At 32.9% G+C, this 17,284-nt stretch overlaps 1 protein-coding gene across 1 annotated transcript in view; it reads left to right on the plus strand.

Moving 5' to 3' along the window:
• Positions 1–17,284, plus strand: part of SATB2 (SATB homeobox 2) — a 214,180-nt gene that overhangs the window by 11,815 nt on the left and 185,081 nt on the right. The window contains exon 3 of the mRNA XM_074215380.1: positions 13,760–13,936. Within this exon, the coding sequence (XP_074071481.1) occupies positions 13,760–13,936 (177 nt within the window). The remainder of the gene's footprint in view (positions 1–13,759; positions 13,937–17,284) is intronic.

Genomic DNA, 17,284 nt, shown 5'->3' on the forward strand with positions numbered 1-17,284 from the left:
CTCTACTTGTCACACGAGACATAGCAGGCTCTGAGCTCGATCAGCAATAATTTGGACCATTAAGTTGATAATCCCTAACATTGCTGGGCTTCTTGCTGACACTCCCCAGAGGTGTCCTTTCAACAGCTTGTTAGGGAACAGGAATGGAACAGGAAGAAAGAAAGGAAATTAGTGGCCAGTTTTCCACCTTTTTAGACCTTGAGTTTAATTTATTCACACAGACTCGGAGCTATTGGAAGCTTGGGTTATGGTAAACTTCACATAGACTGAACCAGGAGGTTGGGAAGTGATTCAAGGCAACCATGATAGTATGAAGACATTATGGCATGAAGTAATTTTTACTTTCTGTAGTAGCTGAAGCCCAAATTTGGACCCAGTTGGCAAATAGATGTATATTTTTGCTTGTCAAAGAGCACTTTGGTCCAGGAGTTTTAGATTTGTCTTGGACAGAAAAATGAAGCCACTGATAGAAATAAAGGAAAATACTAGAAATGATAATTTTTGGTTGAGACCTCAAAATCTCAGGAATATTTAAAACATGTCTCTTCATATCTTTCCCAAGATTGAGGTACCTAGTGCCCACCTCTCCCCCCCAAACATACAACATAGCAACAATACCCATTTTGTTCCTTGATTTATATTGCAGTGTGCTTATTTCAATTTCAGAAGACTAGTTAATATTTGCATTACAATATTTTTGTTAATGAAGTTTTTTAACTTTAAAATTTATATAATATCATTGATTGGTATTGCAAAAGTTATTGCTCCATAACTAGTTCCATTTTTTCATAATTTAACCATAAATGTTAATTTTAGATGGAATTTGGCTTAAAATTTCTTGACCCTGGAGGGAATTTTTTGTTGAATAATTTTTTAAAAGTTTTTTTTAAAAATACAAACATAAGACTTTCAAGAAAACAAATTTGTAGTCTATTATGTTATAGTCTAAAATATCATTTTAATTCAAAGTCAGAACATTTTAGTGTTTTTGATTTTAAAAAAATCCACTTGGTTCCTTGGATGCATTCATGTGTTTGTTGTTTATTAAGTACTTTAACTATTTTTAATTTGTATCTGTTATCAGATTTTTGAATTACTTTTTTTACTGAGTAATAATTGATTCTTTTTTGTTGTTGTTTAATCGATACTTTGTAACCCAAGAAACTTATATGGTAAAAATTTGACAATTGCATTTTTTGACTTCCTTGAGATGCTGCCAAGCAGTTCCTCTTATTGAAAACTGAAGGACATGGAGTAAATTCAGATTATTTATATACTGAGTTTCTATATGGACTTTCAGTAGGATGGGAGAAATTGATCTATTGGGAATCAGAATATATTGGTACATAATGAATTATTTTGAACTATAAAACTTCTGAGACGGGGCGGCTAGGTGGCCTAGGTGGCGCAGTGGATAAAGCACTGGCCCTGGAATCAGGAGTACCTGGGTTCAAATATGGTCTCAGACACTTAATAATTACTTAGCTATGTGGCCTTGGGCAAGCCACTTAACCCCATTTGCCTTGCAAAAACCTAAAAAAAACCCCAACCAAACAAAAAAAAACACAAAAATTCTGAGACATCTATTTAAAAACAAACAACTTCTGAAGTGCTTATGTAGAAGAGAGCTAGGAGGGAGGACAGTTTAAGAGAGGATTAGTGGGGTTGTGAATAGTGTTGCTATAGGAGCCAGTTTTTGCCCAAGGTATACAGTAGAGATGTTGCATTCTAGTCTCAGGAGTACAAAAAAATACTTTACCTCTTCTACTCTAGCAGACAGGTCATTAGAAGATCAAAAGTCATCCTTGGGTGAAGGGAGGCCCCCCAAAATGGAATTATAATTTCACTGGAAATTTAATGCTCCTTAAGACCTAGGAGAAGAAAGGACAAACAGGTTGTTCCTAGTTTTATTGACTATAAATCAATCACTAAACAATAATATAGTATAAGATTGTTATAAATGGATGTCCCTTTGGCCCCCTACTGCTTGACTCCTCCCCTCAAAATAAATCTCTGTTCACAATCTCAGACTTCAAGTTGGAGTCTGAAATAGACTTTTTCACCTGACTTGTAAAGACCCAAAAAAGTGGGATTAAAAAATTATTGATAGACTTCCAGTGCTTTCACAAATGTCTATTAGTTCTGACTTTGAAAAGCATAGAAATTGTAAGGAAAAAATTCTGGACTTGACCAAGCTTTTTGACTGCTGTGAGCTATTTGGGGAAGGCCAAATAGGTTTGTGATGGATACTATACAATCTTCTGTTTAATATATAGAATTCCAATTAACACTCAGTTGGTGTATAAATGTAACTCTTTTCACACTGTTCCAAGTAGTTAGTCAAAAACAAGCCACAAAGTAATTCCCCAGACCCCCAATAAAAAGATTTACAGCGAAATGATTCTCAGTCCCATAATGGGCCTGTTGTAGGTTTGTGTTTGATATTTATAAGGCTGAAATATACTCCATATACCCCAAACCAACATTTATTGTAAACAAGTTAACTGCCAACAGCTTATATTATGTCAAACATAATTACATTGAAGATTGATGCATAACTTGAAAGTAAGTTTGGGAGAAACTGATAGTTATTTCCTCCTAAGGGTTTTTTGAGTTCCAATTTTTCCTTTTACTTTGATATAGTCACATGGTAAAGCCAACTTTCTTATAGTCAGTTGCTGTTAAGCATAAATAATATCACCATGCTTATTTTCCAGATATGGAGAATGCTTTTCTCTTTTATCATTTTGCATATTGGATTTGCATTTTAAAATTATGTCCCATAGGCATTTTATGTATAGATTCTCTTTGGTTGAATGTATACAGTGAATTAAACAAAATGGCATTAAGATAACATGACTAACTGTTTCACCATAATAGATACTGAAAAGACATTTTGGACTACATTAGAGCACAGTAAACGTATGTCAGATTGAAAATAAATATTTTATGTCCCCAAATTATTTTAAAAGGAATTTTGGCATTTTATTTTATTATTTTGCCGAGTACATAATAAAGTGAGAACCCTTTTGAAATCGTAACTTTATATATATATACTATATATATATATATATATACACACACATGCAAGTATATTTGTGTATTCATATACACACACACACACACACACACACACACATACACTAGAATGCCAGAAATTTGAAAGAAATGAAAGAATACTTTGGTAATTGGAGAGTCTCAGGTTCAGAAAAACTCAAAGTTTGAGAGAGACCATTCTCTAGCTCAGTGCTCTTTTGATAAGACATTATCTTTTTTCTTTTTAGAATAAGAACTTTCCCTCTTTGATCTTGCCATAAGAAATTGTGTGTTGGTGGAATATTTCAAATTTAGTATCAAAAAGGGTATTTTTGTTTGTATCAGTGGTTTGTATCAGTGGAAAGCATTCCATTAAGTTAATTTAGGATGAAAATAGAATTTCAAGATATTTTGCATAATGTTAGTTTTTTTGACTGGTGCATTTCTCTATTTGTTTATTTCTTAAGGAACAAAATTTCCCTATCCCCAGGAAAATGATCTTACTGAAGAAATCATGAATCAGAATCAGAATCATGAAGTGGAGAGGAATATTTGACTATATCGCAAGAATGTTTGATCCTTTTTTTTAGTCAGATGCTTATTATTATTGTTCCTTTTTATTAATCTAATAAAATATCATTAATGGTATAATTGTGTATATATATATGTATATATATATACATATATATATACACACACACACGATTTTGGTCACCACAGATACTTGTATTTCTGTATCCTTACTTTTGTACGCAGGATTTTTTTAAATTGATCCAGTCGCAGTCACAATAGAAATACCTCAGTGATTGAAAACCAGAAATGCCAATATTACCTAAGAGAATTGGAAAATATTTATATAATAATTTTGTTTTTAACCTCCCTTTTCTTCTTCCTCCATTCATATTCTCTGCCTGCAAATCTTTGCCCTTTTTGAGAGCTTAATATAGGATTATCTTTCCTATATATTGTTTTCTGAGGCAAAATTCAGAAACTATGCTTTTTTTCAGAACATCTGGAAGATTGACTTTTAAGGGTCCTTTTGTTTAAAGATTTATGAATCTTATTTTCATTTTTAAATTTTGTATCTATTAAGTATCAATAAATTATCTGCTGTTTATACATCTAATCAGAGATACCAGTTTTTTTTTTTTAAAATAGGTGGCATTGTCTTACATTGACTGTTGCTGTGAAAACTCTATTTTATGCTTTTTTTATTTGATAAAAATCTCTTTATTAAAGTGTGATTTCTTTTGGGATTTTGTAACAGCATTTGATCTCAATTTTTAATAATTTTGATGGGCTCAACTCCCAGAAGAAAACATACTTGTGCAATGTTATATTCCCACCAGAAGCCTGGGTAGCTTTAAAACCTTGCCTTGCCCAGAACCAAGAACTTTTTTTTTTTTATTAATTCCTTCCCAGAGAACCCAAGTACAGCAGATCTTTCCATAATACCACAATGTTGAAATTAATCAAGCTGTTTGTGAAATTGTTTAAATTAGCTGAAATAATACCCAGGCAGACCAGAAACCTGGACTTGGAACAAATTAACTTTAATCTGAAGGCACTTGTTATGGGCTTTTACTCTAATTGTGGTATTTATTGGTGGTAAACAAACAACCCACAATGGATGGTGGGGAAAAATACATAGGGACCTCCATTAGCTTCATCTTTTACTTAGTGTCACTTTTGTTACTTTTTCTCTTTAAACCTGTACTGTGCAATCTTATTTACAGAATAAACAAAAAAAACCAGAAGTCCTGTCATTAAGAAATAAGACTAGAGACCTTTTAGATTCTAATTATTCAAGGATTGCATTTTGTCCCTCCACATCGTTGAAGGAAAGAATCCCAGTTATTTTTGAACTGGAGATTTTTAAACAGCTGTCAGAGATTTACATTTTATGTTGACTTCCAAGCAGCATTCTGCTATTTTCCTTTGGCCACTTTCCATTTACTAGTCTTGAATCCAGAAGGTTCGTGTTAGTGTAGTGTATGAGTAGAGAGTTGGATGGAGATGCAGGTGGAGCTAGCATTGGCTTTGGGATCTCTACAAGCACAAATCAGGCCATGGCATCAATGAAATTGCATGCCTTAGAGATGATAAATCAAATCTTGTTTGCCAACAGTGATCATGTATGGTGGGTCTGTGATCTGTCAGTCTTTTCCAAGAGAAGATATAGAAAACTCCTTCATTGAGTTGAGTTGAAGAAGGCATTCTCTTTCATTTGTATTGCTTAGAAGCATATTAGGATCACAGTGCTGCATTCAACAGAAGTATTCCACATGTTGTAGATGATTGAAGCATTGTAAAAGAATAGCAAAATTGATTAGTGCTTGAAGTAATAGATTGCTTCAGGCAGCCCCCTGAAGTCTAGAAGGCCATCTAACAGAATTTCAGCATGTTTGTTATAAGCATCAATTCAGTGAAGGAAAATAATTTTTATTTATTATATTTATGGAATGTTATAGTGCATAGAGATTTCAGGACATCTCATTGTTTCTATGCCTAGAGTCAATTTCATATTTTTTTTGCTGAAGAGACTTATGAGTTGAAGTAGGCTAGATTGGGCATGGCAAAGTAGTTAAGGCCTGACTGATTATAAGTTTAAAAAAAACAATTATAAAGGTTTTGTCTTTCTACAGCAATTCAACTTTATTTGGTCATTTTTAGGCCCAACTTAATGAAATTTCCATTTTCAATGTGGACAGACTTGCCCATATTTAAAATAAACTTAGGAGAATTGCATATGGTCTATTCCTAAACTCTCCAGGTTAAGCTTGACTCCTTTTCAGGACCATTTTGGTGATTTATATACCTACTTTTACCCTTAGGGGCTAGAAGTGACCTGATAAACTGGTTTGTTTTTTTTTCCCCTCTTGACCTTCAGAGGGTCATGTTTAGCTTCTCACATCCTTACTGGAAATTTTGGTAGTTTGGGTCTAGAAATGACTAAATAAAGGTATTAGGACTCTGGGGGAATGTACATTTATTTGAGTTGTTGGAGAGAGAATAGACAGTTATTTTGGAGAAAGAGGGTAGGTCTGAAGTAGTAGTCTTTAGGTAGTGTGGATGCACTTGTGGAGAAGCTGATAAAGTGTACAAAGAGTTATGGGAGGATGCTGCTGAATGATGTTACTTCTAATTTTTGTCTGTTTGGTTTCACACCCTAGCAAGGATATTTTTGTCATATAAGTCAGACTAATGTCTTTAGTGCCATGAAATATTTCTGTTAGGCTTTCACTTTTGTTCTTATATTCCCAATAACTTTCACTGTGCTCAGAAAATAGTTTAATAATTTTTTCATTCATTCATTCATTCATTCATGCATTCATTCATAGGTCAGCATTATGGTATAAATGGACTTTTGTGGGTTGCCCCAGGGAGCCTAACTATCATTTACAACCTTTTCTTTTTAATCTGGAAAATGTGTTCCAAGCAACTAATGTAAAAATTTTTGGAATGAAATATAGTTGTAAATTTGGGAGGTCTGGGAGTAGGGGAGGTCTTGCTTGTAATACAGAATGTTCTCGATTCATAGAGTTCTCTTAAATCCTGTTTCTGAGTGGAATTGTTCTTCAGTGCACACAGCCAGAGACTGTATTCAGTGTATAGTGCTGTAAAATGGGTTTGGCAGTGAGTGTTGGCAAGATATTTTTATTCATATCTTTGTGTGTGTTTGGAAGAAGTTGTGTAGCAGATAGTTTGCTGACTATTCTTTTCCCAGTAAATCTGTAGTAGAAAAGTTTCTTTCCTGAGCATAGAATTGTCTGAAATAGTTGATTTCTTCTTATATTCAGGTTTGGTATTTCTGGCTGTAGTTTTCCATTTTTCATTTATTTTGCTGCTTCATTGTCCTTAGCATGTTATCCCAGGTTGAGTTCTATTTTCAAAGGACAGATATGAAACCGCTTTCCCTAAAGCCTTTATAATCTGCAGCCAGCACTAGGAACACACAAGGTGAATGGGTCAGATATGATGCAGGCAATAGAAAATGGGAACTAGTCCTTGTAACTGCAATTCTTCAGGAAACAGATGGGTTTTTAGGAGTTTTTCAGAAAAATGGGAGAATAAATGGGAGATGCCTATCATTCTGTAAGGCTGGACTCCTATCATTTAGGAATCAGATTGAAGAATAAAAGGTGACTCAGAAAATTTTGTAAAATCATTAGTGGTAGCAAAGGTAGCTCTAGAACATATTTATACCAGACTTTATCCAGCTTGTCCTATCCTATTTGTCCTTTATTGAAAAATTGCTACTTCTTCTGTGTCATTATTAAGTATAATTTTAACTAATATTTACATAGCAAACTTTTGTAATGGTACTTATTTAGTGATTCCCCTCCCCTTCACATGCTAAATGTTGCATTTGTATGGTTTTCAGATTTTGGACATCTGTCTGTCATGTCAGATAAGACAGTCCATTTACTCTCCAGTTCATTGTGTTAATATGAGAAGTTAGCAGGAGTGGGAGTAGCACATTCCAGTATATTTGCTTAATGCTGTTGTTCTGAGGAATATATAGAAATATATAGAAAAATTAAAATGCTTAAAAATGTTAACTTTAATACTGCAGATGACAAATTAATCATTTCAATAAATGTACCAGAACACTGTGCCCCCCTCCCAACCAAATTATCCTTTCTCTAAATTCAGCCTTATATTGTCAGGATTAACCTTCATAACAATATAAAGTGCTATCTCCAAAATCACTTGACTATTCACTGCTGTGCAAACTATATGACCCTGGCTTAAGAATTTTGTTTAATAGGGAGAGGGAAGGAGAAACACTGGGAAAAAAATCTACTTATGAATACAAAAACAGATTGCATTCATTTTAGGAAAGAGAGAATCATAAATTTAGTTATGTAAAGGAGCTCAGAGGACCCCTAGCTTAATACCCTAATATCATAGATGAGGAAACAGAGATCCAGAGCCTTGGTTATGTGACTTGCCCAAGGTTACACAGGTAGTAACTAGTACAAGTGGAATTTTAATACAGATCCTCTTGTTCCAAATCTAACATGCTTTCAATGAAATGATGCTTATGAACTTTTTTTCCTGTTTTGTTTTTGGGATTTACCCAATAGTGTTAGACTCATATGTCATAGAACAGAGGGAGAGAAATAACTAGGATGACTACAAGTGTAGTCATATGCATATTTTCAGGCATCCTTTTTGGAGGGAGATATTCTGTTGAAAAACTTTGCTGGTGTTTTATGTTAGATAGCCAGCTTTTAATATAGAGTTATCAATGCCCTAGAATAAGTTGTATAAATTAAACAATTTTTCCTCATAGCATTAATGAATGAGGCCATTCATATATTATCAGTCTTATTTTTGACCTCATTATTAAGTTTATGATGTGAGTTACAATAAGAATTCTGGGAGGGGAGTGTGCTGAGAATTATATAATATACCCCAGTGGATAGACTAAAGTGATCTGTCCATGGTAGATTTTAATATCAGAGATCATGCCTCATTGTGTTTTAGATTAGCCCTGGGAAATTTCTAACTTAATCTCATTTTCTTCCTCTCTGAAATGGGTATAGCAATAATCCATTTCATAAGGTTGTATCACGGATAACACAGGGATAAAACTCTGATAAATGCTTTGCAAAGAAACACATGCATACTTTAGGAAAGTTGACTTTAATACTTTGATAATACAAATGACAAATTGTTCTTCATAAATAATGGAACAAACGATTATTAGTAAAATAAGTATTAATTTTAAAGGGGATTCCATTCTTATTCTGCTTCTATGGCAATGAAATTTATCATTTGTTCCAACAGCTAGAATGTTTTTTTTTTTTTAGAAAATGTTGAGAGTGATGAACTTGTCCTCTAAATTCAACTCCCTCAATTGTAAGGAACTTAAAAAAGATTTATAATCAAAGGTAACAAAGTTGATCATTTGGATATAGGCTTGGCTATAATTAAAAAATGCAGAGAGTTATATGTTGTAGAGTTGCTATATTAGAAAGATGACTTTCTTTTATTTCCTGGAACATTTTCCTTTAATTCCTGCACTCATTTTTTTCATTTACGTCTATGTTTTATTATTCTAATTAAAAATTTTAGTTCTTTATTTTAAATTAATTTTTTTAAATTTTAAAATATTTTCTCCAGAATTTCACACTTGTGGTTGTGCATGTAGCTTAATATTTTTCTACTTAGGGCAGAAAGAATACTTGTCTCTGTTTCTGACTGTCTCCTCTCTCTCTCCTTCCCTCTCTTTCCCTCTCTCTCTTTCTCTTCTTTTCTCTTTAAAGTTTGTTTCAGTGGGGTTTCCTATAAAGGAGTATTTTTGGGTATTGGGTATTTTTTGGGTATTTGGATATTTGGGTATTGGGTATTTTTCTTTACTTTCTTTCCCCCAAATCTTGTATTTCACTGTCATCCATTTTCCTTGTGGTAATACTCAGTAATCACTTTTCTTTCTACCTTTGTAAAAGTTGCATTACAATATAAAACCTTTATTTTTATATCATATAACATTTTATAAAACATTTTTATTAGGGGTTAACAGAGGTCAATTTTATTTTTTGTATAACCATTTCATATAAGGGGCTTCAGTTATTTTAAATATATTAGTTTAGAAATTATCTCTAAGTCCAGGAGATATATAGTGTCATCACCATCCTCTTATTCAAAAAAAGAAAAACTAAGACATAGCAAGGTAAAAGTGACATTCCACATTTCATGTTTAATGGGGAGACACAGCCAAGTCTGATCAAGAGCTTATGATACCATAATCATCTCAGAGAGAGGTTTCATAGTACATGGAAAGCACTTAGTAGTGCTATAGGACCTGATTTCAAATCCTAGATTGTATCCTTAGAAAAAGTAACCTAACCTGACTGGGACTTAGTATCTTCATTCTTAAAATGTGGAGGTTTGAACAATCTGATATTTAAGGTTTCTTCCAGCCACTTTTTAGTTGTATGATTCTGTGTGAGTTACTTATCCTCTCAGAATTTGAGTCTTTTCATCAAGGAAAGGAGGGGGGAGGATAATATTTATACTAGTTCATAAATTTATTATGAATAAATCACTTTGAAAACCTTAAAAGCACTATATAAATATAAACTGTTATATGTTTTGTCATTGTAGCAGCTAATAGTTAATAGATGCTTTTTTATTCATTGCGCTGTCTTAATCTTCTATAGCAACTAGTTATTGCTTCCATGCAGTTATCACTAAAGATAATGATCTAACTAAAAAATCATTGGAATTGAAACTACAACAACAGAGAGATCTTTGAAAATAATATCCCATATGCATAGTATATAATTTGTGCATTGGTTGATAATTCCATATGCGTTTTTGTTTAATTTCTAATGCTTCAGAAAAAAAATAACAGGACTTGCTTCAAGATCTTTAGTTGACCACAGAATTAAAAAGGCTTAGCCATTGAACATTTTAGGAAGTTTGGAGAAATTGAATTCTTTTAAATTATTTATATGTGATTTCTGACTGTCTATTACTTATTGACACCAAGAATCAGAAATAGACTTATAGCTTTGAAACCTATGTATATAGTGGTGTTGGCATGATTAATTTATGGAATTAAGTGGCACCACTGCATGTATTATAGGTTCTTGAATCATTAGGAATTAATAGATTTTCTTCAATTCAATAAATATTAAGTGTCTACCATAGTCATCGAACTGTGCTAAGCACTGGAAAAGGATCATATATTTTTTTGTCTGAGATGTAATGGCTTTTTCAATAAATAATCCCTCTCTTCCTGTTTTATCAATCTCAACTGGAAATCCTACACATAGGACATTCAGCAAATTGGAGGTACTGTTTTTTAAAACATCTAGCTGGTGTATGCACTATTAAACCTCTCAGGTTGTCTTGGTCTTTCTTTGTCTTGATATAAAGATAAAAACTGACCTATGTCCTTTTCTGGTTGTTCTAGTCATCATTACATGATTTCTCTTTCTGAAGATGTCCTTGCTAAAGTGCTTAAGTCTACAATTATGGCTACTTGATTTTTTCTGAGGTTGTGGTATTCAATGGTTTGCTAGACTATTGAAGAATCTTCTTGTTAATGAGGGTTGTTGTTTGTGATGGTAGAAAGAAATTTGGACTTCTTGAAAGTATTGAAAGGGATCGACTGGGGTGGCTAAGTGGTGCAGTGAATAGAGCACCAGCCCTGGAGTCAGGAGCACCTGAGTTCAAATCTGCCCTCAGACACTTAATAATTACCTAGCTGTGTGGCCTTGGGCAAGCCACTTAACTCCATTTGCCTTGCAAAATCCTAAAAAAAAAAGAAAAGAAAAAAAGAAAGTGATCGACTGTATTGACTATCTAATGAATAGCTGAGTTTATATAGAGAATAATTCATCACCAGAAGACTGGCCTCCCAGGTAATTCAGTTTTTTTATCCATGGGATTCCATGAAATAGATCTAGGAGGTAAGAAGTTTAAATAAGGAGATGTTGCATGATAGTCAAGATCTAATGTGAGTAATTGAGGAAAGTTTCTCAATTTCTGCTCAGGAAGTTTTTATAATCATTTGGTTACTTTTTGAAAGTTTGTGGTCAATAATTGTGGAGTAATCACATCCTCTCATATATTCTAATAATCACCACAACAACAATTGAACAACAATGATTTTAATACCTTATCATTTATCCAGGTTAAGAGATCTTGTTTCCTCCATTAAAAGTGGTGCTGTGGATAGAGCACTGATCCTGGAGTCAGGAGGACCTGTGTTCAAATTTGACCTCAGATATTAATAATAACCTAGCTATTTGACTTGGGCAAGTCACTTAACCTCATTAACTTGCTAAAACAAAACAAAACAAAACAAAATAAAAGAAACAAATCTGCTTTCTTTCTGTCTTCACCCAAAATCATCTCTCTGTGTATATATAGACACTATAGATACTAGTATTATATTGTAGTTCTTAAAAATTAGCCTTCAGCAGTAAGTCATAGGTATGGTATGACTTTATTGGACTGTTGTGTAGTCTTAATGATAATGATCATGATAGTTTAGTGATAACAATTCTTAATGAGTATTATTACCATTAATAATTATTATATTTAATAATTATATGCAATACTTATTAGCTTTAATAATAATAATTAGCACATGGGAACTAGTCAAACCATTTTATTATCTTTGGAACAAAAATCTAAATCTGTTTCACTATAATTTCCAGTATGTCTTCTTCTACCCTCTGGCTTTTAGAAGAACAGAATGAGTCAGTAGATTCCTTTTTAGGGATGGTAGAGGAAGGAACCTTCAAAATCACTGATTATGTGTATTTACATGTGACTTACATTTGTAGTTGCTTTACAAAACAAGTCATTTTTCAGAAGGTAGTCCTTCCCATCTGTCCTACCTTCCTAGTTCACAAATGACACATACAAATAAATGCATACATAAATGTGCATATATTCTTTGTGTCTCTTCCTATTCTCTTCCTCCAACTTTGTATTGCTTTGTTGACATCAGCAAATAAATAAAGCCAAAACCCCAGTGAAGGTTCTTGTTTCATAATATATCAAGAACAGTGGACCCTGTAAGGAATTATCAGTGTTCATTACCTCTCTATGGGAATAGCTTTGATCTTCTGATTTCTCTGCTGAGTTTAGATTTAAAAGCCCTTCTGACTTGTTTATACTAAAAAGCATTTTTTTAAAAAAAGCAAGCCTCCAGTGAATTACACATTGCTTAACATTTCACACTTTAATACAAAGCAGAGAAACATTTCAATGACAACAGATTTCCAATTAGCCTCTAAAAGCCAAAAAAAAGAGATTCCCTTTTCAGCTGCACCTGGTGTTGACAGTGCATTTTCTCAAAATATTTTGTAAGTATATGCTAATTTTAACATAAGTTCAATTTAAGTTAAAAACATCTAGGGTCAGGGGTTTGAGAGAACTTCTCTTGAATCAACTAAGATCAAATTGATCTATGGAATTAAAGATGGAAGGGACCTTAGATATCATTTAGTGCAGCAAAGAAAACTGAGCCCAGAGGGGTTTTCTGCCAAAGTCACACAGACAGTAAGTAGCAGTGTTAGAATTTGAATCAGGTCCTTAAACTGAATCCAGGACTTTCTTTTTCTATGATAAGGTTTGATAAAAATAAGAAAAATAACTTTTTATATTAATGTGATTATGTTTCATCTAAACTTTGTATCTAGAAGTGTTTTATGCATAAGAATTAATAAATGTTGAATACAATTTTTTTGATACATTTTTGTTTCTCTACACATTCAGCAGGATAGTGCTGATAATAATAGAATAGCCATGGTTAATGTTTTAGAATTACATTTATTTTTAAATGAACTTTGAGGAAAAAGTAAGCCTGATCCAAAAATATTAATATTGAACAATAAACATTTTCAAATTATAGAAAATCAGAGATCCTAAGTATCTTTCTGCTAACATTAACTTGTAGTCCTATAGTAAGTACACCAATGATTTGTCCCATCTTATTTAAAAAGAAATAATAGAGTTTCTACCACAACCCTTTGGCTAATCTGTTGCAGTATGGTAATACACACACACACCACACACATATACAAAATCCCCACAGATTTGCATTAGGCTGATGTAGTCAGGAAGCATGTTTAATCTAAACCATTTTAAAGCACAGATGAATGACTTTTATAACTCTCTCCCTCATCATTGTTTCTTATATTTACTTTGGAATATTTTTGTTTTGCTTTTGAATTTTTAAAAATCCATCCAGGTTTGATGATTCCTGTTTTTTGCGTGGTGGAGCAGTTAGACAGCTCTCTTGAATATGACAACAGAGAAGAACATGCAGAGTTTGTACTGGTTCGAAAAGACGTGCTCTTCAGTCAGCTGGTGGAGACAGCACTCTTGGCCCTTGGGTATTCCCACAGTTCTGCAGCTCAGGCACAAGGTATTCATATACTCTTCTCTCTTTTCATGCTCTGTATATGGATTTGGTAAACTAAGTTTCTTTGAAATCATCTTCTCTGAAGGGGATAAAGGACGATTTGTCACTCTCTGGACAAACAGCTAATATAACTTTTTTTCCCTCATTTGGTCACAGAAAAGTCTTATGCCTTTTGCTTGTTCTGCAAAGTATTAGATTATAACCTTCTAGAAATGCCAATAGCTTTCCTGCAGTTTCGCCACTCCCCACCCATTTCTATAACTCTTCTTGTCTTTAAGTCCTAAGATCTGTTGTCTCACACTCATTCAACCTATTAAAAGGTCAGACCACCTAGAAGAGGGAGCTATTGGTGTATGATGTGACCAAGTTAGACCTTCTCTTGTATTCATGACCTCTAAGTTTTACTAACAGATTAAAAAATAATAATAACAATAAACAAAAAACAACACACGCACCATTATTCTTGTTTTTAAAAAAGACAATGGCTCTATGCATGAAAAGCATTTTGTAAACTTTAACATGCTACATAAATACCAATTATTATTATGTTGTCTTTTTGTAAAAAAAATTGCACTATTTTTATGATTATTTCATTTTACCTATTTTATAAAAATGATGTATTTTAGCATGTACTGCTATCTTTGGTACACAATCATATACAAGCCATCCTGTGGATCTATTGTTTCATTCTATAGCTTGGGCCATTGTTCTCAAAAACCACAGAATATAAAACAAACAAAACCTTTAGGAAAAGACTGAAAATGAAGTTATCTCATTGAAATAATTATCCTTATGTGGTAAACAGAAATGCCTGAATGACATAGATCTATGTGAACTGTTACATCATAGAGAAGTGGTCAGATTATTGCTTTTATTTAACATTTGTAAAGTTTTTTCCTATGGTCAGAGATCTTTATTGTTGTTTTTATGGATCCCTCTTCACAATATTCTTCTGAGATTGGTTAGTAATATTTCAATTTACTGGTAGGGGAGCAATAAGATGCTAAGATACAAAACTGTATGGTAAGTGAGAAACAGAAATTGAAACTCCTGAGTTAAGGATGTTTTATTTATGAAAATAAATCTTAGACTTTTTGATTGTTTTAATTATGTATTTTAATTACAACTTAGTCATTCTTATATGCCACCTTCCTTCCCCCTTGCCTCAATCAAAGATTAAAGAATCCCAGTCAAATACAAGATGTGTTCTCCATATTGGGAGAGAACACCAGAAGAGTCTGAATTTGAGTGGTCTGCAAGCTTAGGTCCAGTAATGCTAGCTTAATCCTAGAGCAAACTACTTTAAAAGCAGCATGATAAAGGATGATTCATTTCCTTCCTCTGACTACTTTCCTTCTTGTGAGAGGGATTCAGTATTTGATCCCAAGCAAATTGCATACAGAGCGACACTGCTTTTATTTCATGCTTTGCACTTAAATGCAATAAAAGAAGGGTTTCCCCCCTTCTTTTTTTCTTAAACTCTTCATGCCATTTCAGGGACATTTTTCTCTCAATGTAAAGGTCATTGTATCCCACTGTTTCCATCCTGTTGTGCCAGCTTCCTGTTTGACAGCACTATCCATCTCAGTTAGCACGGCTGCTCAACATGTTGTGAGCTAACATGTGGAACACAGAGCATTAAGTGGCCAAGATTTGATTTTTGGCACCCAGTGAAGAAAAGGGTTTCCTTCACTGGCAACTTAGAATGAGGTAGCACTCTGCTGAAGTTGGTCCTATAGACTAGAAGCCCTACTTCTTAGAGCAATGAGAGATACTTTAGCAATATTTTATAAAGTGGGAATAAAAAATACATAAAAATTGATTTCTCTAATGAGAGGCTATTTCATTTTTGAACACTGAGTCAAGAAGACAGAAAGTGAAAAATATTAACTATCATGTACATGTTTTTTTCCCTTTCTGAATTAGCTTTATAATGCTACAGATGGATATACTTTATTCTCTAGGCAAGAAAAATGCTTATTTTTACCTTTTATTTAATTTCTTTCACAAGGGTCTATATTTTAATACACAAAACTATTGCTTTGGAAATATATGACTGAATGAAATGCAGCATTCTTTTTCTTTTTTTTAATGTAGGCTATAGATCTTAATTTTCCTTAGGTGATTACTTAAGTGGATTACTTCAACATTAATTTATTAAATATTAATTTCATACAGATAATTGAAATATGCTATTTGCTTTATAGTTATAATAAGACAAATAACACAAGTATTTTAAGTATTTATTTAAAAATGTTACATATATAATGCTATATACATATATATATGTATAAGCTAGATAGCCTTTTTGTGTGTTGACTATCCAAAACAGCTTAACAGAAATATGATTGTAAGCATAGGTATGCTAACAAATTTAAAATTTCAATCACAATATTTTATGTCATCTTTTTGTAAAAAACAAAATATTTAAGTAGTCATCTCATATGAAGGACAACTAGGTATTGCAATGGATAGAGCACTAGACCTGGGGTCAGTAAGATCTGAATTCAAATCCAGCCTCAGACGCTTATTAGCTGTCTGACCTTAGGAAAATCACTTAGCTCTTGTTGCTTCACTTTTCTCATCTGTAATTCCCAGAGTTGTCATGAGAATCAAATGAGATAACAATTGTAAAGCACTTAGAACAGTGCCAGGCATGTAGTAAATGCTATATAAATGTTAGGTATAATTATAATAATTATTATTAGAATCCTGGTGAACTGTCCCAAATTTCTGAGCTAGAAAAACATTTTAAAATCACTTTCTGCATCTTGAGAGAATAGTTAATTGTCGAAACAAAAGCAAACAGACTGCCATCACTACTTGTCTGAATCTATTCTAAAAATGAGAAATTGTGTCAATAAAAGAATGAGTGAAATGAATTTTGAAGAATGGGATCTGATAAAGGACTCAAGGGAATCTTTTTTGGAAGAATGATGCAGAATTGAATTGCTTAGGTAAAGACTTACTTTATGAACAAATTTCTGTGACTAATAATCAGGTCTTTTAAGCATTTTAAGTATACTTATCTATTCAGAGTAATCAACTCATTTAGATAGGAGAATATTCCTCTGAAAAATCTAAATATGCATCGGTAAAAGATGCAATTAATGAAATGGCACCCAGAAAAAAATTTCATAGTTACTTAACTTAGTTGAATACTTATTTCACTGGATTGCCAAATTAAATTTGAAGTATTAATTATTCAACAGTTAGGGACAAGGAGAAATGACTTTGCTGTTATAGGAGCAGGCTTTTGAATTATTCCTAATTTCCCCTAGTCCCTATCTCCTGACTTCACCCTATTGCCATGATATTAATGCCTGTAATTCAGCAGTATGTGATTAACAA

This window comes from Macrotis lagotis, chromosome 1 (genome assembly GCF_037893015.1).
Source record: "Macrotis lagotis isolate mMagLag1 chromosome 1, bilby.v1.9.chrom.fasta, whole genome shotgun sequence".
In the NCBI taxonomy this organism is placed as follows: Eukaryota; Metazoa; Chordata; class Mammalia; order Peramelemorphia; family Peramelidae; genus Macrotis; species Macrotis lagotis.